Raw genomic sequence first — 27,479 nt, forward strand, 5'->3', positions numbered from 1 at the left:
GATTTTAATTCAGACTTCACCAGGCCTCAATTTTCTGGAGTGAATTAATTGCCTTCCAACTGGTGAAACCAATAATTCCAAAATAACTTATAAAGAAGCATTTTTAAAGGGTTAAATTTATGGTTAAAAGTAAGTGCGTTCATGAAAAGAGCAGCCAGCTTGGCTCTCTGTGGCCAAAAAAACACATGTGCACTCTGAGTACTACCTCTTGGTGACAGCATGTTGGAATTGCAGTGAAAATTATTGAGAACAGGCAATTAATCTTGCATGCAAAAATGGAATATCCTGTCTGTCACAATCACTGTAGGGACATTCCTCAACCTATAAACATATAATGGTATCAAAGTCAAAGACAGTCTAATTTCAAAACTATTAAACCATTTGAAAAATTTTTGTTACTGATCTGTAGAAATCTATCAAGCATAGGTTGTTTTTAATTTGTTATAATCTTGGATTGCATGAATTTTAACAGAGGTCAGCAAACTTTTTCTGTAAAGGGTCAAATGGTAAAGACTGTATGATTTGTGGCCCCTAAGGTCTCCATTGTAACTATACAACTCTGTAGTTGTAACACAAAGGTAGCTATAGACAATATGTAAATGAATGAGGATGGTTATATTCCTGTTCCAGTGACACTTTATTTAGAAGTACAGGTGTTAGGCCAGATTTGGCCCACGGGTTGTAGTTTGTTGACCCCTGAATTATAATACACTCCTACCTGAAGTTTCTCTTTGCACAGTATTCTTAAGTTACCTAATTGCCTAATTCCCAAATATGGAAATAACATTCTACATTCTATAACCCCTTACCTTCAACCACTTCTTTATGAATAACCTGCTTTGCAAATACTACACTTTACCCAGTGACCCATATTTTAGTTCTATAAGTTGCTTTCCTTGTTTATCTTCACTCTGGATTTATTTTCCTGAAAACAAAGAATGATATTTGTTTCTCTTCCACTTCCTTGTGTGTGTAACCATTTTTATATAATTCCAATCTTTAGCCTGAAAGTCTTTTGCTCAAATATCTTTTGTACCTAGGGAATCTTGGTCAGCCTTGTTTAAAATCTTCAGAATATGATTGGTTAACTACTTATTAAACATATTCTTCCCTTTTTAAAATGAAGTTCAATCACATTGAAAACTCCTCAAAGAGCAAGTATGGTCTGACTTATAATTTGTCTTGGCAAATCATTTGCAAAGATAGATATTGGTCTTTGAATTTAGTGCATCCCTGGAGAGACCCCTGTCTTAGCCAGGAACATTGGCAACAGGACCTGAGTTGTAATAACTGTCTCCAGTTCCAGATAATTCCCTCACCACGTCAATCCAGCTCTCATCCTTGTCTTTTTCCTTGAATCTCTCCTTAGTCTTTACCCTTTCTCCTCTCTCAATATTTCTGAATTCTAAAACTTTGCCTGCCATTGACCAACTTGATATTGGCAAAACTCTTCACTTACATGCGTGAAGGCTGATAGATTATTGAGATTTACTACATGCTTTAAATTCACTGCTTTTCCTATCCAGCAATTTAGCTGTAGCCCCGGATAAAGGTGATTTGTGTGATCCATCTTGCTTTATGTCTCACTTGACATTCTGCCTTTTTCATGACAGGTTGCTGAATGCTATAAAGCCAGGACTTGTTAAAAAGATCAATAGATTGCCTACCCCCATTGCAGGACTGGTGAGTATGTGGAATTGAGATTTATTTTCCAATATTCCTTTGCTCTAACCTAGGGGTCATGACAGTACCATTTATTACAGTTCTCTCCTGCAATATATATTCCACTTGAATGAGAATGCATTGAATCCATTAAACCAAGAGGTCACTTAAAATGAAAGATTGCAGTCATGCCTAAATGACATGTTAATCTTTGTTTGTGTTTTTTCCATGACTGATAAGGACTTTCATTTTCAAAGAGCTAAATTTGTTTTGGGGTGAGAGGCTGATAATTTGGTTGACCTTTGGGGGAGGAATGTGATTTTAATTACATTTTCTCATTTCAGTTCATCACTGCATTCCCCTAGAATGGAGGGTAAGGGAGATAGCGAGAAAGAAAATATTAAGAGAAAACAACAGTTTCATAATAAATTGCTGTTTTCAATATTATAATCTACTTGGGTTTAAATACCACAATTGTAGACCAACTATTCTAAAGACATAATGGGCCACTAAGGTGGTCTAAGGTTGTCTGGAGAACTGTTTAGGCCCTTCTGAACCTACCCACATAAAATCTAAAACTCACATGTTCGTATGTGGTTAGAAGCAGAATTTTTTTTCATGCATTGATATGTCTTATAATTTTTGGCAACTAATTTTAATTGCTTCCTGGATGTTGCCTTTGTGTAAAAAAAGGAAAGAAGTAGAAGATCAGGAAGACAATCAAATTTGAGTTCCGGAAGGAATTGGCATATGTGTACGTGTGCACACACACATACACACACACAGCCGAGGAAGTATATGGCTTGGTAACGACTCACTGATTGTTTCCTTTGTGATCGCCTTCTGTGCATGTGGTTTTGCAGAAAGCAATGAGAAGAATGTCAAGAATTCAAGCAGGATCCTAGGTAGACCTTACTGATTGTTGTTAAAAAGCTTCTTAGCCATATCACAATGACTAATTGAAATTAGATGTGACAAAAAACCAATTGTATTTGCGAACTGTAGGGGGTCCTCGTAGGAAGGTACATGGTTTCAACCAGTTGAATGCAATAGATGTTTTCTTTATTTTAAAGAAATTTTATTATGCTTTTTCAGTGGATGCATTTTATTCCCCATATTGGTTGGTAGTGAGCTGGTTATTAGTCATTAAAAATCCTTCTAATTTTGTTTTTCAGAATCATGTAACCAAATAAGTTAATATCTAGATAGATACATAAATTTGGAAGGAATATATTTGAATAATTCTATAAAATAAATAATCAAAAGACGAGCATTACATATTAATGTGTACATATATCAATTATTACATTTAGTAACTTCACCTCTTACAAATGTTAAAGCCAAGGTCTTAATGAGCCTGATGAATACCTGTTTGTCCCTAAGCCTATGGCATCCCTGGATCTTGGAGCCCTGGAGTTTAATGTTATAGAAGCAAAATTTGCAGTATAAAACTAAGGAAGTCCCCAGGAAAATCCAGATGAGGTGAAACAAGTCACTCCAGTCCAGTAGCTAAAGAGAAAGGGGTTTTAAAACCTCAATTTAAAAATGGAAATAATAAATAATTTTAGTAAAATTAACTATTAGGGGCACATGCATTTATCTTTATATTATTTCCTGTCATAGATCAAATGTTCTTTCTTACCTATTGCTTCTGTCTTGGAGTATTCAGGCAACCTGATGCAAGAAGGCTAGGTGACCTCATCTTCTTTCCTTCTATTTATGTTCTTGACTAGTATTCCTCTACTTTTTTTTTTTTTTCATTTGGATTTCCTTTTCACTTTGTCCTTGCTATTACCATTTCCTTTGTTTTTTTTTTTGGTCCCTTTTCAATGAACACCTCCCCTACTTGCTTTCACCCTATATCACCTATATTTTCTTTACTAATTTATTATCTTTAATTAAAAAATACTTTATAGCAATAAGTGCCCACATGAGAAACAAGGAAAGATCTAAAATTGACATCCTATCATCAAAATTGAAAGAGCTAGAGGAGGAAGATCAAAAAATTCACAAGCTAGCAGAAGACAAGAAATAACTAAGATCAGAGCAGAACTGAAGGAGATGGAGACACAAAAAGCCCTTCAAAAATCAATAAATCCAGGAGCTGGTTTTTTGAAAAGATCAACAAAATAGACAGACAGCTAGCCAGACTAATAAAAAAGAAAAGAGAGAGGAATCAAACTGATGGAATAAAAAAAGATAAAGGGGACATCACCACTGATCCCACAGAAATACAAACTGCCATCAGAGATTACTACAAACAGCTCTATGCACATAAACCAGTAAACCAGGAAGAAATGGATAAATTCCTGGACACTTGTTCTCTACCAAGTCTAAATCAGGAGGAAGTTGAAACCCTGAATAGACCAACAAGGGCTGAAGTAGAGGTAGCAATCAATAGCCTACCAACCAATATCATACTGAATGGGCAAAAGCTGGAAGAATTCCCTTTGAAACAGGCACTAGACAAGGATACCCTCTCTCACCACTCCTATTCAATATAGTATTGGAAGTTCTAGCCAGAGCAATCAGGCAACAAAAAGAAATAAAGGGTATTCAGTTAGGAAAGGAGGAAGTCAAACTGTGTCTATTTGTAGACTGCATGATTGTATATCTACAAGAGCCCATTGTCTCAACCCAAAATCTTCTCAAACTGATAAGCAACTTCAGCAAAGTCTCAGGATACACAATCAATTTGCAGAAATCACAAGCATTCCTATATACCAGTAACAGACAAACAGAGAGCCAAATAAAGAGCAAACTTCCATTTACAATTGCTACAAAGAGAATAAAATACCTGGGAATACAATTAACAAAGGATGTAAAGGACCTCTTCAAGGAGAACTGCAAACCACTGTTCAACAATATAAGAGAGGACCCAGACAGATGGAAAAACATTCCCTGCTCATAGTTAGGAAGAATTAATATCAGGAAAATGGCCATACTGCCCAAAGTAATCTATAGATTCAATGCTCTCCCCATCAAGCTACCAATGACCTTCTTCACAGAACTGGAAAAAACCACTTTAAACTTCATATTGAATCACAAGAGAGCCCGCATGGCTCAAGACAATACTAAGCAAAAAGAACAAAGCCAGAATCACACTGCTGGACTTCAAATTATACTAAAAGGCTATAGTAATCAAAACAGCATGGTACTGGTACCAAAACAGAGACATAGACCAATGGAATAGAACAGAGGCCCCAGAAGCAACATCACACATCTACAACCATCTGATCTTTGACAAACCTGACAAAAACAAGCAATGGGGAAAGGACTCCATGTTTAATAAGTGGTGTTGGGAAAACTGGCTAGCAATGTGCAGAAAGCAGAGACTGGACCCCTACTTGTCACCTTACACTAAAATTAACTCCAGATGGATTAAAAATTTAAACATAAGACCTAATACCATAAAAATACTAGAAGAAGATGTAGGCAAAACCATCCAGGACATAGGCATAGCAAGAACTTCATAACTAAAATACCAAAAGCAATGGCAATAAAAGCCAAGATAGACAAATGGGATCTAATTAAAATTCAGAGCTTCTGTACAGCAAAAGAAACCATTATTAGAGCAAACTGGCAACCAACAGAATGGGAAAGAATTTTTGCTATCTACCCCTCTGACAAAGGGCTAATATCCAGAATCTACGAATAACTAAAACAGATACACAAGAAAAAAACAAACAACCCCAATCAAAAGTGGGCAAAGGATATGAACACTTTTCAAAAGAAGACCTATATGAGGCCAATAAACATATAAAAAATGCTCATAATCACTGATCATTAGAGAAATGCAAATCAAAACCACATTGAGATACCATCTCACGCCAGTTAGAATGGTGATCATTAAAAAATCTGGAGACAACAGATGCTGGAGAGGATGTGGAGAAATAGGAACACTCTTACACAGTTGATGGGAGTGTAAATTAGTTCAACCATTGTGCAATACAGTGTAGTGATTTCTCAAGGATCTATAAATAGAAAGAAATAGAAATTCCATTTGACCCAACAATCCTATTACTGGGTATATACCCAAAGAACTATAAATCGTTCTGCTATAAAGACACATGCACACATATGTTCATTGCAGCCCTGTGTACAATAGCAAAGACCAGGAACCAACCCAAATGCCCGTCAATGGTAGATTGGACAAAGAAAATGTGGTACATATACACCATGGAATACTATGCAGCCATAAAAAATGATGAGTTCATGTCCTTTGTAGGGACTTGGATGAATCTGGAAACCATCATTCTCAGCAAACTGACACAAGAACAGAAAGCCAAACACCACATGTTCTCACTCATAGGTGGGTGTTGAACAATGAGAACATGTGGACTGAGAGAGAGGAGCATCACACACTGGGGGCAGTTGAGGGGGTAGGGGAGAGACAGCAGAGGGTGAGGAGGGATATCATGGGGAGAAATGCCAGATATAGTATGCACCTAAAGTAAAATTAAAAAAAAAAAAGAAGACTTCAGCCCCAGCTGCCATCTCACTACGACTGTATAGAAAGATCCCAAGTGAGACCCACCCAGCTGAGCCCATCCATCCTCAGAACTATTAGAAATAACCAATCATTGTTTTAAGCCACTGAGCTTGGGTGTGGCTTCCTATGCAGCAGCAGATTAATGGGATAAGTCTACCAATTTACAGCAAAGGGAAACTATTATATAAAACCATGAGGAAACAAAAAAAGAGGGATTGGAAACCTACCAGTTAAAAAAGAATGAATCCATGCTGCGGACTCCAAAAGGTGGGAGGGTGGGAAGAGGGTGAGAGTTTAAAAACTACCTATTGAGTATAATGTTCACTTTTGGGTGATGGGTTCTCCAGAAGCTCAAATGTCACCACTAAGCAATAATATATTCATGTAAAAAACCTGCACATGTACCCCTGAATCTAAAAATAAAAATAAAAAAACAATGAATCAACTTAAAAAAAATACTTTCTTAAGTAAAGTCACCTAATGCCCATGCACTATTGACTCCTGAAACTACAAATCTGGTCAAACTCTTTTCCTTTGCTCCAGTGGCCTTCAGGTCAACATTTTCACAAAACCAGGGCACTAGTTGTGGCCCTGGAGGGAAATAGATCACTGCCCGCAACCCCCTGTTATGATCCTGTCCTTCCAGTGTTCTCATTTCATTCCTGTGCCTGCCTTTCTACACTCATGTGCTTGTCTGTGTTCATGACTTCAACTCTCCATGATACTGACCCAGAGCAGCATTTCTCATCAAGTGCTCTCTCCTGAACTCCAGATCCGGTGTTCTATCTGTTGGACAGCTCTATCTAGAAGTCCTACAGGCACCTCAAACTTAACGTATTCAAATGAGACTTGAATGACTAGTCCCATGCACCTATTTTCCAGTGTCAGCGAAGGCATCATAGACATGCAGTTGCACCAGTTCCACTATCAAAGAATTTTCCCACCTGTCTACTTGCCTGCATTTCCCTGGCCACTGTCCCAGAGCAGGCCGTCCTCATCTTTTGCCTGGACTATAGTAGTTGACTCACAGTTCTGCAAACACTCTTCATTCCCATGTATGATGCCTTTTCTTGTGATATATGTTATTCATTGAATGCTTTCCTCCTGCTCTGCTTGACAAAGTCATATTTATCTATCAAGATCTAACACAGATTAACACATCTTTTAAGTTAAAAAACAAAACAAAACTAAAGATCTAACACAAAATGTCCTCCTTTGTGAAACCTTTAGAATTTAGTCCATTATGATCTTTTATTATAGAATACAGAGAGTATCTCCTGGTATAGAAGAAAATGAGTTAATACCTGAGAGAGATAAAAATCAGCTCTGTTTTGAAATATATTTTGGAGAATAAGATTTTCAATAACTATGGTTAACAGTTTGAAATTAAAGGCCTGTAAATGGTTTCGTATTCATGTTATGACACTATGTCTTTAAGTAGTTAGCCATGATCAAAGTTACCAATATCTGTAATGGTCCAAATGATGTTAGGTGTCCTGGTGATGCACTAAGAAATCACAACAGTTCTTAGGAAACAATCCGACAAATCCACATTCCGGGACATACTGCAAAACAGCTGGCCTGTCCTCTTTACCACTGTCAGCATCATTAAAAATACTGTCCCATCCCCAAAAGGCTGGACAACTGTTGTAGATTAAAGATGTCTAAGGAAATAGGACACCTCATGCAGTGTATGATCCTTTAATTGCAAAAAAAGCAGCTATAATAGACATTATTGGGACAATTGGGGAAATTTGAGTATAAATCGAATATTAGATAATAGTGTTCTCTCAGTGTTGGATTTCCTGTATGTGAAAGCTGTCTTTGTGTATATTGGAGAATACTCTTGATCTTAGACTGCACATATATATGCTGGACTATTTTGAGATGAAATGTCATGATGTATACAACCAATCCTCAATATGTTTAGCAAAAAAGTCTAGGTACATAATATATAATTTTATATATACATAGAGATAAGAAGGAAGGAAGGAAAGAAAGGAAGGAAGGGAGGAACGGTGGAAATGTGACAAAATACTGTCTGTAGATAAATGGCGTACAGGGGTCATGGTACTACTCTTGCAACCTTTTGGTAGGTTTGAAATTTTTCAATATAAAAAGTTGAGGATTAAAATACATTAATTCTCTTATTTTCGGGGAGACGTAGGGAACCTCAAAGAAGTAGTAGGTTTGAAGATGGCAGAGATCATCTTGTTAGCAGAGATGCAGCCTTTATGTGAGGGTATTTTTCACACAATATTTTCTTCTTCCTTATATTCATGACAGTCAGGAAAGGGCAGATAAAAAAAAACCCTGAAATGCTTCTGAATACATCAGGTTGGTTTTTTCACTTTGTCAGGAGTTGACAGGCCACTGACCATCTATTGATCATGAAGTCCGCAGTAGCAGGGGCCATAGAGATCTGAGAAGTGTGGCCAGAGAGCTTTCCATGCCTGGAACCCATGCCTGTGTGTCTTAATGGGCTAGTGTTGAGAAGCCAATCCATTAAGATGGCCCAGCTGCTTGACTTGAAGATAAATAGAAAAGTGTGTTTTCACATAGCAATCTCAAATTATAAACATATGTAGATTTACAAAGGCATGAATAGGTGTATTTTAACCCCTGAGTTAAGCTGTGGTTACAAAGAATTCAGGGGTGAAGGTGTTAAAACAAAGTAGTTGAAAATCATTTCCTGGCAAGAATGCAAAGTCCCTGGATCCGGGTCTGCATTTCTTCTGTAACGATTGCTGACATATGAAGCCGTGCGGTGACTGCCTGCAGATGCTTGCATTCTCTTTTAGGTGTTAGTGATGCTGTTTGCTGCTGCCAGAGTCCTCAAATTTAGGACTTAGCATACCAAAGGTTTTTTAAAACTGCACTTCAGTCTGTGAGCTTGTCGGTATTGTACAATAAAGCCACATCTTGAAACTCAATTTAGTGGTCATTAGAGATCATGCTAAATGTTGTTTCATCCCAGGAGCTTTGGGTTTTATGCAAAAGTCATGAATGGATGAAATCTTTGCTTATGATAGGAGTGTGGGGATTAAGCCTTTTCTTGCCCGGATTTGAATGGTGACAGCCGTCGTGTGTGCACATATGCACATATGAAGTGTAACTGGGAATAGATGATATCTGTGGATTCTGCCCCTGAGTGCTGAACCTTCCTAGAGATGTCATGAAATACTGTTTGACTTTTCATGGGTCTATGAGGATAAAAGTGATCTGAGGAAGAGACAACTTTACATCTTAGATGTATCTTATAAGGACATCTTAGATGTATTTGTTTTACAGATGAGGACATGTGGGTCCATAAAGGGGAAGTTATTTGCCCCACATTACATAAACAGTGAAAGATGCATTGGTCCTGAGCCCTGGCTGCCCCTCTCCTTTGTTCTTCCCAGTTGAAGATGAGACACATTTAATCACACATTATTTTACCTTTTTTGAAAAAGAGAGGAAGAAGACAAAAACTCACGTTTTAAGTTCATCTCTCTTTTTTTTCTTTCTATTGGCCAATACCTACAAAATATCTCCCTGAACTCTCTGAAAGGCCTTACTTCATGGATCACTTCTTAGCCTGATGAATGATGGAAATTTGATGTTATAGCTGAAGGTCAGTAGGATAAGCAGGAATGCGGCTGGTTGGATGATCCCGCCCTTTGGAAACCCTAACCCACTTAGAAACGTGTTTCAGGGAAAAGGATGTACTTTTCTTTAATTAAAGATAAGATTTCAGATATGGTTAGAGCTTCTTGACGTATAAAATATAAAAATGTAAGTTTCCATAAGTTCTTTAGACTTTAGGAAGCTTTCAAAAGTTATCTGCTTTATTTTATGAAAGTGATATCAGAATAGTTGACATGTCATTGAGGGAGATCAGTAGGGGAAGCGATGAAAGAGCTATAGAGATGTCCATATTATGAGAAGATTAAAAACAGCATTTTGGACTAAAGCTAGACATCCAAAACTGTTAACCTGAGTAGTACGAGTGAAAAGCCTTTGTGCAGACTTCATCATTTTAGGAAGATGACAATGCAATGAATTGGGGTCATTGGTTCTTTGGGTATCTGTCAAGAAAAGATTTCCTGCAAATCCCAGCTAAGAATTATCTCTGGTGTGCCTTAGCTTATCCTGATCAATGTCTTCTATTTTAGGTTATATTCTTAAAACTTCCTTTAGAATTTCTAGAACTTTTACCTTCCCTCCAATGGTTTGTCTTATAGGTTACCTTAGAAAAAACTGGTTAATATTCTGTTCTCTGGCTTCTGTCTCTCCTTCAGTTAAAATTGTTATTTTTTTGTCTGGGCATGGTGGCTCACGCCTGTAATTTCAGTACTTTGGGAAGCCAAGGCATGCAGATCACCTAAGGTCAGGAGTTCAAGACCAGCCTGGCCAACATGGTAAAACCCCGTCTCAACTAAAAACAGAAAACTTAGCCAGGCATGGTGGTGCATGCCTGTAATCCCAGCTACTCGGGAAGTGGAGGCAGGGGAATTGCTCGAACCCATGAGGCAGAGGTTGCAGTGAGCCAAGATTGTGCCATTGCACTCTAGCCAGGGCTGTAAGAGTGAAATTCTGTCTCAAAAAAAAAAAAAAAAAAAGTTTTCTGGGCCAGCAGGGAGGCAAGGCAGGCAAGAGGGAGGTTAGAGGTATAAGCTACCACAGTGATAACCGTCACATATAACATCCCTGCCCCACCCAGGTGCAGTGCTAGATCATCCTCCCTAATCTTTATAATACATCTACTATGTCATTATTGCTGTACCTTTACTCTAAAGTTCAAAGAAATGTCACCAGCTTTCCAGCTAATAAGAGGCAGAGTTGGGACTTGAACCTGGGCTTGCCCAACTCTGTGTCTATGCCTTTTCCACTGTGTTACACTCTCTCCATTAGACTTGAGGATATAGAATTGAATCTCAACACTTTCAGAACATTTGTTTGGAGACATCAACCTCTAAGGAGACCTAAGTTGTTAGAAGACAAGCTCTCTCATTTCAAATCTATTAATCCAACCAAATTGAAGAAGTAGCCTTTTTGAAAAAGGCACTGCTACATGTAATATTTCTACCATGGCCACTATCAAATCAGGCTTCATGTGTCCACACCTCAAGCATCACAGTCAATGAAGCACCAACCTAACAACTGATCATGGGAAAGCACTAGAATCTGTACTGGAGTCTTTTTAAAAAATGTCAGAGTGATTTCATTCATAACATGCAACAAAATTTCCTAAAATGCCCTCCTCTATTTCCTTCTCTTCTACACACACACACACACACACACACACACACACACATGTTGCGCGCGCGCACACACACACACACACACGCACACACACCTTATACTTGCCAACTCTCCCAGACCTCTCTCTACCTCCAGTGACTTCAAATCTTTGAGCCTCACACTGTACTAGTTCTTGTCTTCCTTGCTTCTTACGCTTTTATCTGCTATGACTAATGGTTAGCCCTTTCCAGTGCAAATCAATCCAGCTAGACCCAGCTCTTTTTGCCCCCGATTCTGATTCTGGATAACAAAGACTCAGAGACAGGAAGACAAAATTCTCCTTCATGGGTAGGGGAGGAGGAAGGGCTTGGAATAAAAACCCTCATGTGTTTTTTCTGCTACTCTATGTTCTCTGTAGTAGTAGCATGGCACAATCAGGGGTCTCCAGGGGTCGTCCTCCTCTTCTTTAGGGGAACAAGTAAAAACTAGTAGCCGAGTGATGTTCCGTTTGAAGGAGGCATATTTTACTGAGGGAAATGAATAGACGTTGTGAAGTTTCTCAGCCAAAATGGAATTTAATGACACAGTTTCCTTTATCCTCCTCCCTGGCACAGTATGAGAAGTCTCGGTTGCGTTCCCACACCACACACAGAGGGAATGCTCAATTTGCTGCTCTCAAGTGTGATGCCAAAGCCAAACCAAAGTAGGAGTGATGGTTAGCATTTTAGTAGGTTCAGGCTTGAAAGACTACACACCGCCAGGAAAAACAACAAAATGCACAAGGTCTTTGCTGCATTCCACCTGCATTCAGTTGAAAGGTGGAGTGTGAACTTGGGGATTCTAAGTTTATTTAACACCTCCCATGTCAGTATGGCTTGAAACAGTCTCCACGGTTAGCTTGTGAAAAAGCACAGGTCATCTCGTGTCCCTTATCTTCTCATAATTTTATATGGCTCCTCACTAAATGTGGAGTAAAATCCAAACACCTCAGAAAGGTATTTAGGGCTCTTCCTGAGGGAAGGTAACATTTAAGGTTTATCTCTCACTATGTACATCACTCTTGGAAACAGGGCAACAGATGATTCATGACCTAAACCAAAAGGCTTGACCGCATTGTGAATACAGTGATAAAAGTGTGTGTGATGGTGAGAGCCATTCTCCACTGTAATTGGACCAGGTGAAGGGGAGTTCTGATGCCCACTGGAGCAGGCTGGCTTTTGGTTGTTCACTGTTGTGCTTGAATCAGACCAGCGAGTTAGTCCCTTTGCATATCTTTTGTGGGTATTTGGGAAGACTTAATAAGAATTTTTTATCCCTCCATGATCTCGGCTCATTGCAACCTCTGCCTCCCGGATTCAAGCGATTCTCCTGCCTCAGCCTCCTAAGTAGCTGGTACTACAGGCACACGCCACCACGCCCAGCTAATTTTTTATATTTTTAGTAGAGACAGGGTTTCACCATGTTGACCAGGATGGTCTCCGTCTCTTGACCTTATGATCCACCTGCCTTGACCTCCCAAAGTGCTGGGATTACAGGTATGAGCCACCATGCACCCAGCCCTGGTTTTCTTATTTGGTCAGAGTTGTAATTATCCATTGCTGTATAACAAATTACCCCAGAACTTAGTGGCTTAAAACAACAGCATTTATTATCTCATAGTTCTTATGTGTCAGGAATTTGAGCAAGGCTTAGCTGAGTTCAGGGTCTGTCACAAGGCTACATTCAAGGTGTTGGTCAGTATTATTTCCAGGCCAGAGTTGGGAGCTTAGAACTTCCGCTTCTAAGCTCACTCGTGGATATTGGCAGGATTCAGTTCCTCACAGGCTATTGGCCAAAGCCATCCTTGGTTACTCGCCATGTGGGTCTTTCTATAGAGCAGCTTACAGGGTTGCAGCTTGCATCATCAGAGTGAGCAAAGAGGAAGGGCCAGAGAAAGAAAGAAAGAAAGAGAAAGGGAGGGAGAGGACAAGTCACAGTCCTTTATAACCTAATCTCTGAAGTGATGTTTTATCAGTTCTACCTTATTCTGTTAACTAAAAGCAAGTCTCAAGGTCCAGCCCACACTCAAGGGGAGGAGGTTACACAAGGGTCTAAATGCCAGGAGGAAGGGATCTCTGGGTGCTTTTTAGAAGCTGCTCGTCACGAAGAATGAAGAAGATTGAACAGCCACGGCAGAGATCTCTCCTTTTCCTGAGCATGGGCTCCTTGTGCGTATGGGACTTTAAAGATAACACAGTTTTCCTTAGATAACCTTTGTTGCATGACATCCAAGGTCTTTTTTCTAATTTTCTTCTGCACATATACACCAAATAGAGATGATGCGTTTTCTCTCTCTTGCCTTCCAAGTAAAAAATCCACTTATGATTTAAGACATAATTCCAATTTCTGCCTTTTAGGAGACTACTTTCTAGAAGACAAATATAGAGGGAAGGTCAAATGTAAAGTAGATTGTGAAATGTTTATGAATATGCAAGGAAGACTAAGGAAGAATTTTGATTTGAGATTAAGAACTTTGGAAGACGTGGGATTTGAACAGGGCATCTACAGATAGTGATCATGGAGTTAGAGGAAAAACAACTAGTTTCAGGGCATGGAATGAGAAAGGCTCTGAGTCAGAAGAGCCTGGGTCTTATCTGGAAGTTGCTATTATTTGCATATTTGCACTGGGTCCAGTGACTGCAACTGGATGCAGAGTCCCTGAGAAAAATCCATGCTTGGAAAGTGGACCAGGAATAGTAAGCTGAGACCTGAAATGCCATCTGGGGGTGTTTGTACTCATTTTGTGGCCAGAAAGAGCCACTGAAAACAAGGGAATCTTGTGTTCCAGATAACTGAGGTGGCTGTGTAGAAAGCTGATTATGGGAACAGACCAGCAATATAAGTCAAGTAGGAGATAAGTAGCCCAAATGGGAGAGGATGAACACTTAAACCTTGTAGAAGCAGTGGGATTAGAGATGAGGAGACAGGATTTGCTTTTCACTACATGTAATGTGCCATCAGTGATGAGACACACCATTTTAAAAAATTACAGCTCATTTTTAAAAGCTGCCAATTTAATGATGACGCAATGCTAAGACTGGCAATGAAAAAAATGCATCTTTATTTCGGAGGTTAAAAAAAGTGTACATCCTAGAACTGGTGAAATACAACAGATAACTTGGGAAGATGACGTTTGCATTTTGGACTTGAGCAATGTGGAGGATACTAATGCCATTAATAGGAACCATGGGAACATGGGAATGAGAAATGGGCTCTAAAAGAAAAGATGCATTCTCTTTTGGACATGTTGAGTTGGCTATCTCTAAAAGATATTCATGTGCAGATGTCTGGCAGACTATTAGAAATGCTGGTTTGGAACTCAGGGAAGAAGTTACAAAAAATTGGACTAGGTTAATGAATGGATTATTTTGAAGTTAAATCCTTGTGCTTAAGTATATATGAAGACTTTTTTTTTCTATAACCACAAGCTATGAAGTTCCCCTCCCCCTCCAAATTATCGTATTATCTTTGGAGTGTTTGATTCACATTGACAGTGACTGGGAGAAGGAGAAAGAAATGAAAAAAGGAGTCTGACACCACAGGAAAAGTAATTAGCAATAGCACTTAGAATTGAAAATTATGACAGAAAGACCATTGCAGTGGCTCATGCCTATAATCCCAGCACTTTGGGAGGCCAAGGCAAGTGGACCAGGAGTTCAAGTCCAGCCTGGGCAACATGGCAAAACCTTGTCACTGCTAAAAATACAACAAAACTAGCCAGAGGTGGTGGTGTATGCCTGTAGTTCCAGATACTTAAGAGGCTGAGCTAGGATAATCACTTGGGCCTGGGAAGTCAGGGCTGTAGTGAGCCGTGTTTGTGCCACTAGACTCCAGCCTGGGTGATGCAGTGAGACCCTGTCACAAAAAAAAGAAAAAATCTTCATGTAATTGACAATTAATTGAGATATCATATGTACCCAATCTCATACCCTGCAGCCTCTCTTATGCCCTTGATATTTCATTCTTAGTACCAGATGAGTGTATTAGCTTGCTCTGATGGCCGTAACAAAGTACCACAGATTATGTGGCTTTAAATAATAGAAATTTGTTTTGCCAATTCCAGAAGTTAGAAGTCTGAGATCAAGGCCTGTCTTGTTGGCTCACAGATGGCTGCCTTCTCCCTGTATCTTTACCTGGTCTTTCCCCTGTATGTATCTGTGTCCATATTTTACCTTTTTATAAGGACACTGTCATATTGGATAAGGGCCCCCTCAGATGACCTCATATAAATTAATTACCTCCTTACAGTCACTACAGTCACTGATTTAGAAAGGGTTAGGAGTTCAAGATATTAATTGGGGGAGGGAAGAGGAGACAGTTTAGCTCATAACAGTGGGTTAGCCAGCTAAGCACTTAAATTCTTATTCACATGTGTTTTGAATGCCTAGACTTGCTAGCTGAAGTCTAATATCCTCTTTGTGCACCACAAACTATTTTTCCAAATTTGTTTCCGTAATTATTCTCTGCAGAGGTGGAAGGTTATATATAGCAGTCCTATAAGGCTTTTTTTTCCCCTTCATTTTTCTTTCCTTTCCTGTTCCTGAGGAAAAAAAAAATGCCGTTCTTTGAAGGAAGAAACCACTTGTTCTCCCTTATCTTTCATTGAGCAGCAGTTAGCAGAATTTGTGACATTACATCAGTTCCTCACTTTTTTTCCCCTTAGGAATAGACCTTCAGTTACAAACTGTGAGCAAAAAATATATAATAGCAGGAAGTACATATTTCAGGCGAAGTCTGACTTCTTTTTTTCCATAGTTACAGCTTACCTAGAGGATAACTTTCTGTGGAACTAATTATTAGCATGTATTCCAAATCCAAGTTTATAGGGATTTTGTTGTTTGACAACAGGAAAAAAAAATCACCAAATATATGAAAGTATCATTTGAAAGAGAAGACCAGGCTAGGCTGAAACAGCGCTTCTCTTAAAATGTGCCTTCCTCTGGATTGTTTTTGTAGGAAGTTTGCCTTGGCAAGCATTTCAAAAGAACTTGCTAGACACCTCTCTTGTAATTAGATGGCGTTCTGCTAGAATATTAGGTCTACCTTCACCTCAAATGGGTGCAAAAATTAATTCCTCTCTGTCACTCTGTCCACGGTATCAAATACTAGATTCCTGAGTAGTTTGAGATCTAATTTTTCCTTTCTAAAATTTAACTGTATTCAGTTTAAATTTTTTGATTTAACTTAAACATAACATTAAAAAATAGGATGGTTGATATGATGTTATAGGAGTGGTACTTTTCTCCTTTTCCCTCAGGGTTAAAAAAAATCGCACTTTTTCCTCACAATTTAGGTTTGTCTGACATTTTTTCCACGGCTAGGGATACAGCCATGGAAAAAATATCAGACAAACCTAAATTGAAGGATATTCTACAAAATATCTGACCAGTATTCTTCAAAACTGTCAAGGCCATCAAAAGCAAGGTGTGTCTGAGAAACAAGGAAAGTCCAGAAAATGTTAAGGAGACATAATGATTAAATGTAATATGGCATTCTAGGTGGGACCTTAAAACAGAGAAAGCACATTAGAGAAAAACTAATGAAATCCAAATAAAACATGGATTTAGTTAATAGTAGTGTGGCAGTGTTTATTCGTTAATTGCGATAAATGTACCATAGGAACGTAAGATGTAAGATGTGAGTTATACTGAAACTCTGCATATTATCTTTGTAGTTTTCTATAAATCTGAAAACTATTCTAAAATTAAGAGTTCACTTAAAATAGAATGAATGACAATAAAGATAAAAGAGCATAATGCAAGGAAACTATGAAATCAGCAAGGAAATACAGAAGTTTTTAATAAATATTAAATGTCAGCCTACCACTTGATGTATTGGTATCAATAAATGACAGGATACCAGTGAGTCCATTGGCATATTAATCCAATAAACTTTTACAAATGATGAATTGGTTGTAAACATTGTGTGTTATAGCATTTGAAAATTCCAAATGGTAACTCCGCACGCGATGTTTCTGCTCACATATTTCAGCATCCTGTTTTTAGAATCTGCAGAAAGAAATATTTCATGTCCTTTAGGGAGGTTTAATAAAAAGCAACAGGTGGAAAATGGATTTTGCAGTAGCACGAACGGCCATAACCATAAATACTAGTACCTCAGAATTATACCAGCAGAGGATTGTAAACACATTAATCTCCCAGCAGTGCAGAAATTCCATTCTCAGATGTCATCTTAATTTCAGGCACAAAGATTGAATGCCTCCATTTAAATTCAAAACACTGAATGGATACGATGATCCTTTATTTTCATGGGGATTCATGTGAGTGAGTTTACCAGTTTCCTCATCTATAAGATGGGGTTGATAAATCCCATCTCAGCATTGTGGGATTAAATGAGATGATATACATAAGATACCTAACATGGTGGATGGTATACAGTATGTTTTCAATAAATGGTAGTTTACTATTTATTATGCTCACAAGTATTAGGATGTCCTTAGAATCTCAGAACTAGAAGCCACTTAGAGATGTACTTTTTGAAACACTATTATTTTACAAAAAAGGAAACTGAGACCAGAAGGCAGTGACTTGCCTGGAGTCAGGCAGCAACTTCGTTCCAGAGATGGGATTTGAATCTTTGTTCCTTGGGTCCCACTAGGGTGCTTTTTCCAGATCTGGATTTCCTGACAATACTGCAGACCTACTATGTGCTGTTGGCTGACACAAAGCTCTCTGCAGAATTCCAGTCCGGGCATCTCTGCCTCTGAAGATGCCATTCCCCTTCCTCAGAGGGAGCGGGCTTCCCCGCCTCCCTCTCCAATAGGTGTGGCAATCAGCTCTCTTCCAGTCAGTTCCCTTTGACTGCATCAGCATTTCAGCTGCTGCAGCCTGCTTGTGGACAGAGCAGGGGTTGGCAGTGGTGACGGCTGTTTTGGGAAAGGAAATGTAAAGGCATTTCAGCTGCCGTGCTTGGGTTGACTAGGAGCACACAGGAGAGGTGCCCCTCCCGTCTCCCAGAGTGGGTCGGCTAGATTTCAGTGTGCAGTGTGAGGACATGTGGGGGTAAGTAAAATTCATTATAAAAATATACATGCTTAGGGGTATCCATGATGGAAAGAAGGAAGCTATTTAGACTAATACTTGGTTAAAAAAAAAAGTTACTTTTTATGCACTTACTAGTATGCAAAAATAATATGAAAATTGCTTTCCTGTGGATTCATCTTATCCTTTGATAACTGTTAGCACCTGTTGCATTTAATTAACTTCTTTTTTTTTAATTCCCTAAGGAAAGCATTGTTTTTTCTTTTCTGGTATGTGGTGGAAGGCACGTAACTCCATTAGTTTAGTCAAAATAAAAAGGATTTTCGAGAATTTTGAGAATGAGAAGCAACTTGGCTGCATTTTTAAGCTGTGGTCCAGCAGCACATGGGGTCGTGGGGAGATGTGGCTGCATTGATGGTGGGGCTGCTTCACCTGAGCTCCGTCACCTTCTGCTCCTGACTCCATGGCCCCTTTGCTTTTTAAAAAGGGGAGGGAAAGAAGTGAGGAGAGCATTGGGGAGGGAGGGAGGAATCTGGAGGGAAGGGCTGCGTCTCCAGCCCACTTAGTCCTTGTCCTTCAAAGTCACTATTTACTGCAGTCTGGGAAAGGAATGGGGGTTATTTCTGGACAATTATCTCATAAAATCCTTTAGACCTGTCTGAATGCTAAATGCTCCATGGCACTGGTTATTCAGGGGAACAAAATTTTCCTTCACCAGATTTATGAGGCTGGGTTGAAAACCAGGTTGAAACAGAGCCTGGCGAATCCCCGTGGCAAAATGATTCATCTTCGTGGAGTTGGAAAATCTATTTTTATCACCTTTATTCAGCCAGCTCCTGATTTCAATTTTCTCACTGAGCGACTGCTGTTTCCTTCATGGTGCTGAATAGACCAAATGTCTCAGGAGTCTGAAACTTCTCTCTCGCTACTCCCAGTGTGGCTGATCCAGCAGCCTCAGGAGAAGGGGTTCATCCTGTGCTGCATGGGTGGGTTCCGTACAAGGTGAAGGTCAAATGAAACTGAGAGGCTGTAGATGTCAGCAGCCTGCCTTTGACTCAGGAATCCTGCCTGGGGGTGTGTGCCACTCTGCTTTCCTGCTTTCTCTGTAAGGTGGACAGAAAGTGACTGGGCAGCCGTAACTCCTCCAATCTTGAAGACCTTCCCAAGGGAAGAAGGGGCAAAAATAAGCCATGCTCCTTAGAGCTGCGAGTGCATCTCCTCAATCTAATCATTGGACAGAGAGAGACTTCCTGACACCGTTGTGTTCATTTTCCTATTTCCATTCAGTTCTGTAACTGTGCATTCCAGGCTGCTACATAGTCCCAGCTGGTTCTTGCTGGAGTCCCAAGTAATGCTGAGAGTAGTGATGATAGTTTTCTGTAATAAGTAAGTTTAAAGGATACAGATATGGAAGAAGAACTCACTCTTGAGTTTCCTTTTCTAATGGATTCAGCATGCTTATTCTCTGGGTGCTATGACAAATGGTGATTAGGAAAGCAACAGGAATGTTGACTAGACAGGAACAGTGACCATGGCTGCTGGGGGCATTCCCAGCACCTGGTATATTGGTATATAGTAGGCACTCAGTAAATATTTGTGAAATGAATGGCTACGATACTGTTCCTCATAGGCTTCAGTTGGCCTTCTTAACAGCTGTCCTTCAGGACATAGTATACAGGGCAGCTAGGAAGGAGCTGACATTCTAGAGTGAGATGGCCTGAGTTCAGATCCTGGATTTGATCTCAATTGTGTGCTGATCTTTGGCAGGCAACACAATCACTTATTTCCTCATCTGTAAAAATGGACATAATATAGTAACTACCTTATATGGTTTTCATGAAGAGCTAATGAATTAACACAGGTAAAGAGTCTAGACATTTTTTTCTTGTCATGTGGTTCAAGATACGAAGAAGAAGAAAAGCATGAATAGGAAAAGAAGGAGGAAGAGGAGGAGAAAGAGCTTTGGTCATTGGGATAAATTTGGGACCCTTTGAGATTTTGGCCCTGCCTTTTAGGTTAAATAATTCTCTAAAACCATGATTCAGTGATTTTTAAACCTTTCCTTGTCCAGTAGAGAGAATAATTTGAGAATAAAAGAATAAAATGGTTCAGCCGTGGTGGCACATGCCTGTAATCTCAGCACTTTGGGAGGCTGAGGCAGCCTGGCCAATATGACGAAACCCTATCTCTACTAAAAATACAAAAGTTAGCTGGCCATGGTGGCGTGCATCTGTAATCCCAGCTACTCAGGAGGCTGAGGCAGGAGAATGACTTGAACCTGGGAGGTGGAGGTTGCAGTGACCTGAGATCGCACCCCTTTCCTCTAGCTTGAAAAAAAAAAAAAAAAAAAGAAGAATAAATGGATTTCGGGGGGAAAAGATGACAAAGTATTACCAAGAGTTACTGAGCTCCTGCTCCTTGTCAGATACTAACCGTATTCAGTGTTGAAACAAACTGTCAGTCCTTGCCCTGATGGACGCTGCGGCTGACTCTCGAGGACTGCTGGGCACTGTGAATTCATTGGCTCAGCATTCACAGCTGCTACGTTCCTTGTTCTCTGCCTTTTAAAAAGGAATGTGGAGTAGATCTGGAAAGATGAAGCTTCAGACTTAGCTCCCAACAGGACATGAGGGGTGAGGAAGTGGGGAGAGATTTGTGTGTGTGTGTGGAGTGGCAGAGGAAGCCTAATTGTACAGCAGTGTAAAGGCAGTGAAAGAAATGTAAGGCATGGGCATTGGATTGAACCATGAAACTGAAGGGGCATCCAAAGCAGTAATGTATCATCAACCTGTGAAATGTAAAGAAGCCCAGGTAAGTAGTAAAAGAATGAAGGAACCAAAGCAGTCGTTGTGATGATATAAGAGCCATAGCTTATTAGACCCCTAAGAGTCCCAAAGCCCAATCTTGAGAGTGTAGATTAGGGAAGGCTGGATTCCTTTGGCATCCTCCCCGTTTTTCAGCTCTGGGTACGGCTACAGCAGGTGAGCTTCTGTTTGGTCCCTTTCAGAGCCTGGAATCTCCCATCTCTTGGAAATACAAGGATATATATGAGCTATGGACTCCCACCTGGCTTTGCTGGTCTGTGGGACATTCTGTTTTAATTTGGTGAATGCTTTTTTTGACTCTAGAGATCTTCAGCAGTACCTGCCCTTCACACCATTCCCTCACCTTTGCCAGATCTGCTTTTGAGTAGCAGTTTTATCCCTAGATGTCTTATAGCCCAGACCTGGTAAATCACCAATGTGAATTATAGAACGGAATCATTTTTCATCCTGCTTTCATCCCAGTGGCTGGATTAATTTTTTGGATCTCTGTTTTCTATAAGCAGTCATTTGTTCCACAGCAGCCATCTGTGAAGAAACAGAGCTTACGAAATGACTGGGGCATGTTTTACATGGCCGTGCTCCGTTCCTTCTGTTTGATTCCCATGTAAGCTTTGGCAGTGATTTCCACAAGCATTTCTGTGGGAGGTACTGGAGAATGACTTTGGTAAACATCCCCCTGGCTATTGTTGGCCCTTTCCCCACAAATACCATAAAGGACACAACTTGAAAAGTAGCTGTGGTTTCCAAGCCCCTCCTAGGGCCGACCCCAGGTCTGACATCTGAAAAGCTGACCTCAGCCATGCTTGTGGTAGAGCAGCAGCCCGGACTGGCTCTGTGTTTGCATGGCTTCTTCTGGGCCACTCTTGGCTGGATTGGAGCTCTGACTATAGAGTTTACTCCTTTCCCCTCATTATACATCCTGGGATTTTCACCCTAACCCTCAATCTGCTGGAGTCTTTTTTGATAGAATCTCATTTCATCTTCCTCATTTCAGTTTTTCATTCCATTAAGAATGGAATGACTGGTTCCATTGAAAACCAGCCTTAGAAGCTCTCAATGTATTGATTTTATTTACACTGCTAGTGTTACATTTTGCTTTTAGGAATATGGAAAAGGTTAGGGAATTTTTGGACATGTGTTTTTTTTTTTCCTGCGAAGATACTAATGACAGGAAGTTTCTGCTGTCAAATTACTGAATCAAGGTAATTGAAGACTAAAAAAAATTAAACGTATGAATTAAGCAGTAAAAACTTACAGGAAGGAAAAAATGTCTTCCTTATAGGAAGAAGCAAAAACTGGATATGAATAAACTTGTTAGAAAGAGAAAACTGATTTACCAGCAACTGAACACCATTTTGTTTCCTGATTTTTTTGCCTTTAAATAGACTGTGCTATTTCCTGAAGTTGACTCATTTTCCTTGCTCTGCCAACAGTCCTTTAAGATACGTATTTATAAACACTGATATTTCAATAATTTCCAGAAATCCATCCCATCACAGTAGCTTCGATACTGACAGGGAACCTGACCTCAGTATTTTCTGAAGTCAAAGGATGGTCTTAAATGTATGTAAGTGCACATATAGAGAGTAAGAGAGAAGAACTTGCTATATGGTGCTCATATGAGTCAATGCTAATAAATTAAAAATAATAACTAAAAAAATAACAGTCCTCACATTATTTTTAAAGCATTATATTTTATGAATCTGGCAAAACTGATTACCATATATAATGGCCAAAGGAACTATTCCCTTTCAAAAAGATAAGTAACTAGGCTATCTTTGTTTTCATCAACATGTTTTTTTGATGGCTGTATGCTGATTTGATGAAAGCTAATTGTACAAATATGCGATTTGTGGGGAAGAAAGTAACATGTGGAACTATGTCTAAGAGATGTGGGTGTTAATTCCATTGGTGGATCCAGCACTTTCTTCCTCAATAAGGGTATTTGTTCCTAAAATAACTAGTGTCCTTCAAAGCACAGAATATCTAGCTCAGCTAAAGGTATTTAATTTATATTATAAATGTATATACATATTTTATGAATTTTAATAGAAATATGTTAATTTACATTGATAAATTTAAACATAAAAACATAAAACATATGAAATATGTTTGAGTGTATTGTTAGGGACATCTTTGAGCTCCTGTGGAGATAGTGTTTTATCCCTAACATAACTTACATTTAAGAAAATTGGATTTTTCATGAAATTTTCTCAGGTAAGACTGTAGGCTGAGTTTAATATATATGACAACTAAACTTTCAGCTCATATTGCACCAAATTAAAACTTTCTTCTTTGTCTTTGAGCACAAGAATGAAGGTTCGCATACCCTCCAATAGACTGAAATGTGTCCTCACAGTCATTTTGACCACCTTATGAGCATGATTAATTGACAGCATGTTGTCACTATCTTAATTATTTGGTCTGAATCTCAGCTCCTGTGCCAGACCTCTGAGTCCCAAATGTAACGCCACAGTCTGGGGCTTCACATCTTGGCCAAGTTTCTGTTAAAAAAACAAAGGCGTCTCTGTGCTACAGTTTTATGGAGCGCATGTGGTGTGTATTTATTTTGTGATAGGTTTTTATCACTTGGTAGAAAGATGTTACTGTATCTTAACTGAATGATCGTTTCACCCCGTTGCTCCACAGACCCTAGTTGTTTTTTTCCATGGGTGATGGATTTTGAGGGGCATGTTGACAAGCCCGCCCTGAAAATCTTTCTTCTCCAGATGTTTGCTTCTATATTTTTATCTGAAATTCAGCCTTTTCACCTGTGGAACTGCTTCCCGGCAGCAAATGACGAACTCTTTGTCTTTAAATTTCAGACTCCCCATCCATTGCCCCCCGAGCCATCTTAATTCCAAACCTATGATTATGCTGGATGCTTTATGTGTTATGCTCCGGCTTGTAATGGGCCAACCGAAAGATAAACTGCTATTAAATAAATCTATGACCCTTTTGAGAACAAATAGAGCTGTTGAAAGAATTTAAGAACATAGTGACTCCTCAAAAGACTGTGAACATTCTTGAACCCTTTGAATCAAAGTGAATTTTCTTCACTCTCCTTGTGTGGGTGTACACTGAAACTTATAAGAAAGAACCTCAGTAGCAAGATATTTGAAGGCTTTTGTGTTCTTAACCCTGCAAGGTTTTTCTTGGCAAGACTTGAAGAAAATGTAGCTGTCGTCTATTTTCTGCTCCTGTTGAGGGGCGCAGTTGAGACTGGGAGGCCTCTGATGTGTCAGGGAGAAACCTGCAGAGTAGAGAAGAGCCCAAAAGCCTCCAGGTGCCCAGGGGTTCCCTAGGTATTCCATTACCCAGTTACCTGGTTATTCCATTACCTAGTTACCTAGTTATTCCATTGCATTCACCCTCCTCTCCAAGCCACACTGGGTTGTTCTTCTACTTTGATCTTTTCTCATGTGTCTCTGTTGCTGTGGAGATGTAACATTAAAGCCTACCCCAGACCACACATCTTCTGTTGCCACCATGTTTCCCTCTGAACACTGGCACCGCCCTATTGCCATTAGGATGGTTACGCTTCCTAGGAAGCTCATTATCTGTGCTGGGGCAGTGTCTGAGGACTACACAAGCTTTGCTGTCATGGGTCTAGCCTTCAGGAACCCCCCAACTCGCCTAAGTTACCTCTTGGGTCCTTGACTGGAACTCCAGTTGCCAGGTAATGGAGATAAAGTAATTTACATTGATCTCTCTTCCCTTTTCCATCTTTCCTGCTTCTCTTCTGAAAAGAACTGCTCTGAATTGGCAAATGCCTACGGGACTTCAGTGTCGTAGGACAGGCTACCTTAACTCCTTTGTTCAACCTCAGAGTCACTGCCAATACAAGGGTAAAACAGATTTTGTTCATTGTACTCAATTTCAGTGTGATGTGAGTTGGAATGCTAAGAAAAACTTAGAGATATTTTTAGCAAAAATGAAATATTTTGATGCCTATCTCTCACCTGAAAATTTTCCCAGATTTGCTATTTCTAGATTTTAGCAGCTTCACAAAGGGGTATTGTGTTTGAGTCGGAAGAGAAAAATATTTTTATTTCCTGTCCTTGACATTTAGTGGAATTGATAAAAAAGCATCAAGGATCTTTGAGTTCTGGATCTCCTGCAAAAAAACACATTATGTAAGGAAGGACTGGAGTGGTTTCTTCCTGTTTGTCAGTATGAGGGGAGAGTTACTGTGAAAAGTGAAGGGAAGTAATCAGCAGGAATGAAAAACAAAGAGCTTTGCTAGAAAATCACAGCAAGGGTGATTGGGCAGTTACTCTGTTATCTGGCTCTAAACTTAATGTTGACCCTGACAAGGGCTTTATTTTATTTTATTTTTTATTTAATTTATTTTATTTTTAGTGGATCACCTGAGGCCAGGAGTTCAGGACCAGCCTGGCCAACATGGTGAAACCTGACAATGGCTTTTACATCCTCCTCCAACATAGTTAACAGGCTTCTTCACTCATCCCTGAAAAGATACTGTTGCAACTTCAGTTGCAGGGTTGTTGGAGCTACCTGATGTTTTATTAAATGGTTATTTAATCAATAAATAAGTGATCATCTCTTCTGGTTGATTATGAAGTATTCATTAAAAAGTCATAGGTTTAACTTTTTTAAAAGTCAAGTCAACACAGAGCTTATGTATTTAAGCAGTTGGAAGACAAAATAATATGTTCAGTCAAGAATATCCATTTCATTTCATACTTACTTGCAGTTTCATTTTTTTTGGCCATAGTTTACATGGTCCAACTGTTGGGTTGGTTAGGTTTGCCAATGTGAAATATTAACAATGGGGTGAATGCTTTGCGAAAAGAAATCGTTTCAGTTTGGTCTACCTGTTTATTCATTCATCAAGATTTCCCAGACTCTGTCAACAATTTCTAAGCAGACATTTGATGATATATTGTTATAGGAATAAAATATATGTTATATGAATAGAAAACTGCGTTCCATGTAGGGTAGAAAGAAGCGTTCGGTGGTCTGTTTTTTTTTTTGTTTTGTTTTGTTTTGTTTTTTTTGAGACAGAGTCTCCCTCTGTCACCCAGGCTGGAGTGCAGTGGTATAATCTCAACTCACTGTAATCACCACCTCCCCGGTTCAAACAATTCTCCTGCCTCAGCCTCCCAAGTAGCTGGAGTACCGGTGTGCGCCACCATGCCCAACTAAGTTTTGTAATTTTGGTAAAGATGGTGTTTCACTGTGTTGGCCAGCATGGTCTCAAATTCCTGAGCTCAAGTGATCCACCTGCCTCTGCCAAAATGCTGAGATTGTAGGCATGAGCCACTGTGCCCAGTGTGTATTTTTTTTTTAAATAAAAATAATCCTTGGACAACTGTTGTTGTTTAAGGATTATTATTATGTTGTTCTGTTATGCTTCTCTATCTATAGAAAGAACTCAATGTGTTTTTTTTTCCTCAACTTTCTTCTTTTTTATTCTTCTTCAGTTCCATCATTCAGTCTCTGTTCCTAAGTCTTTCAGGTGATTTAACCACACTCTTTTATTGCCTGATTTTCTGTTCCATTTAGCATGTTATTCTAGACAATTAATGTTTATAAATATTATATTATTATGGCACTAAAATAGTAAAGAGCATTAGTACAATTGGAGCAAAAGTTACTCTCCTAAGCCACATTCTTCCCTTATCTCAATTCAGTGTTCCATTAGCCACAGAAACGTCAAGGGTTTCATACCTGCATATGTATATGGAAAGAGAGGAAAAAGAAAGAGAGTGAGAGATTGAGACAGAGAGAGCTATTTCCCTGTGAGGTCTTTATTATTGAAAGAATCAAAGATTTACAAATGGAGATTTTTCTTTGCATCTTCTTCTTCTTCCTATTATCCTTTTTTTTTAAAAAATAAAAATGTTTATTTTATTTTTAATTGACAAGTGGTAATTATATATATTTCTGGGGTACAAGGTGATGAGGTAGTATTATGGTATCTGTATACAATGTGGAATCATCAAATCAGGCTAATTAACATGTCCGTCACCTCACAGACATTTCTTTGTGGTGAGAATTTAAAATCCACTCTTCACACAATTTTGACATATACATTATTATCAACTATAGTTGTTATGCTGTCTAATAGATCACTAGAACATATTGGAATGTTGTTTGCTTTGACTAACATGTCACCTTTCTCCACCCACCTCTTACCTCTTCCTCAGCCACTGGTAACCTCCATTCTACTCTCTACTTCTATGAGTTTGGCTTTTTTAGATTGCACATATA

The 27,479-nt window shown here is 39.2% G+C and overlaps 1 protein-coding gene across 15 annotated transcripts in view; it reads left to right on the forward strand.

Annotated features, from left to right (window-relative positions):
* LIMCH1 (LIM and calponin homology domains 1) overlaps positions 1–27,479 on the forward strand; it is a 349,916-nt gene that overhangs the window by 166,671 nt on the left and 155,766 nt on the right. For 14 of the 15 annotated variants that reach the window (XM_032274031.1, XM_032274032.1, XM_032274035.1 and 11 more), the window contains exon 3: positions 1,614–1,683. In XM_032274031.1, the coding sequence (XP_032129922.1) occupies positions 1,614–1,683 (70 nt within the window). Of the gene's footprint in view, positions 1–1,613; positions 1,684–16,797; positions 18,439–27,479 lie in introns of those variants that run through there. The other variant, XM_032274040.1, reaches the window with a different exon arrangement.

Source organism: Sapajus apella, unplaced genomic scaffold (genome assembly GCF_009761245.1).
Source record: "Sapajus apella isolate SASKATOON/1434 unplaced genomic scaffold, GSC_monkey_1.0 scaffold5, whole genome shotgun sequence".
Lineage (NCBI taxonomy): Eukaryota > Metazoa > Chordata > Mammalia > Primates > Cebidae > Sapajus > Sapajus apella.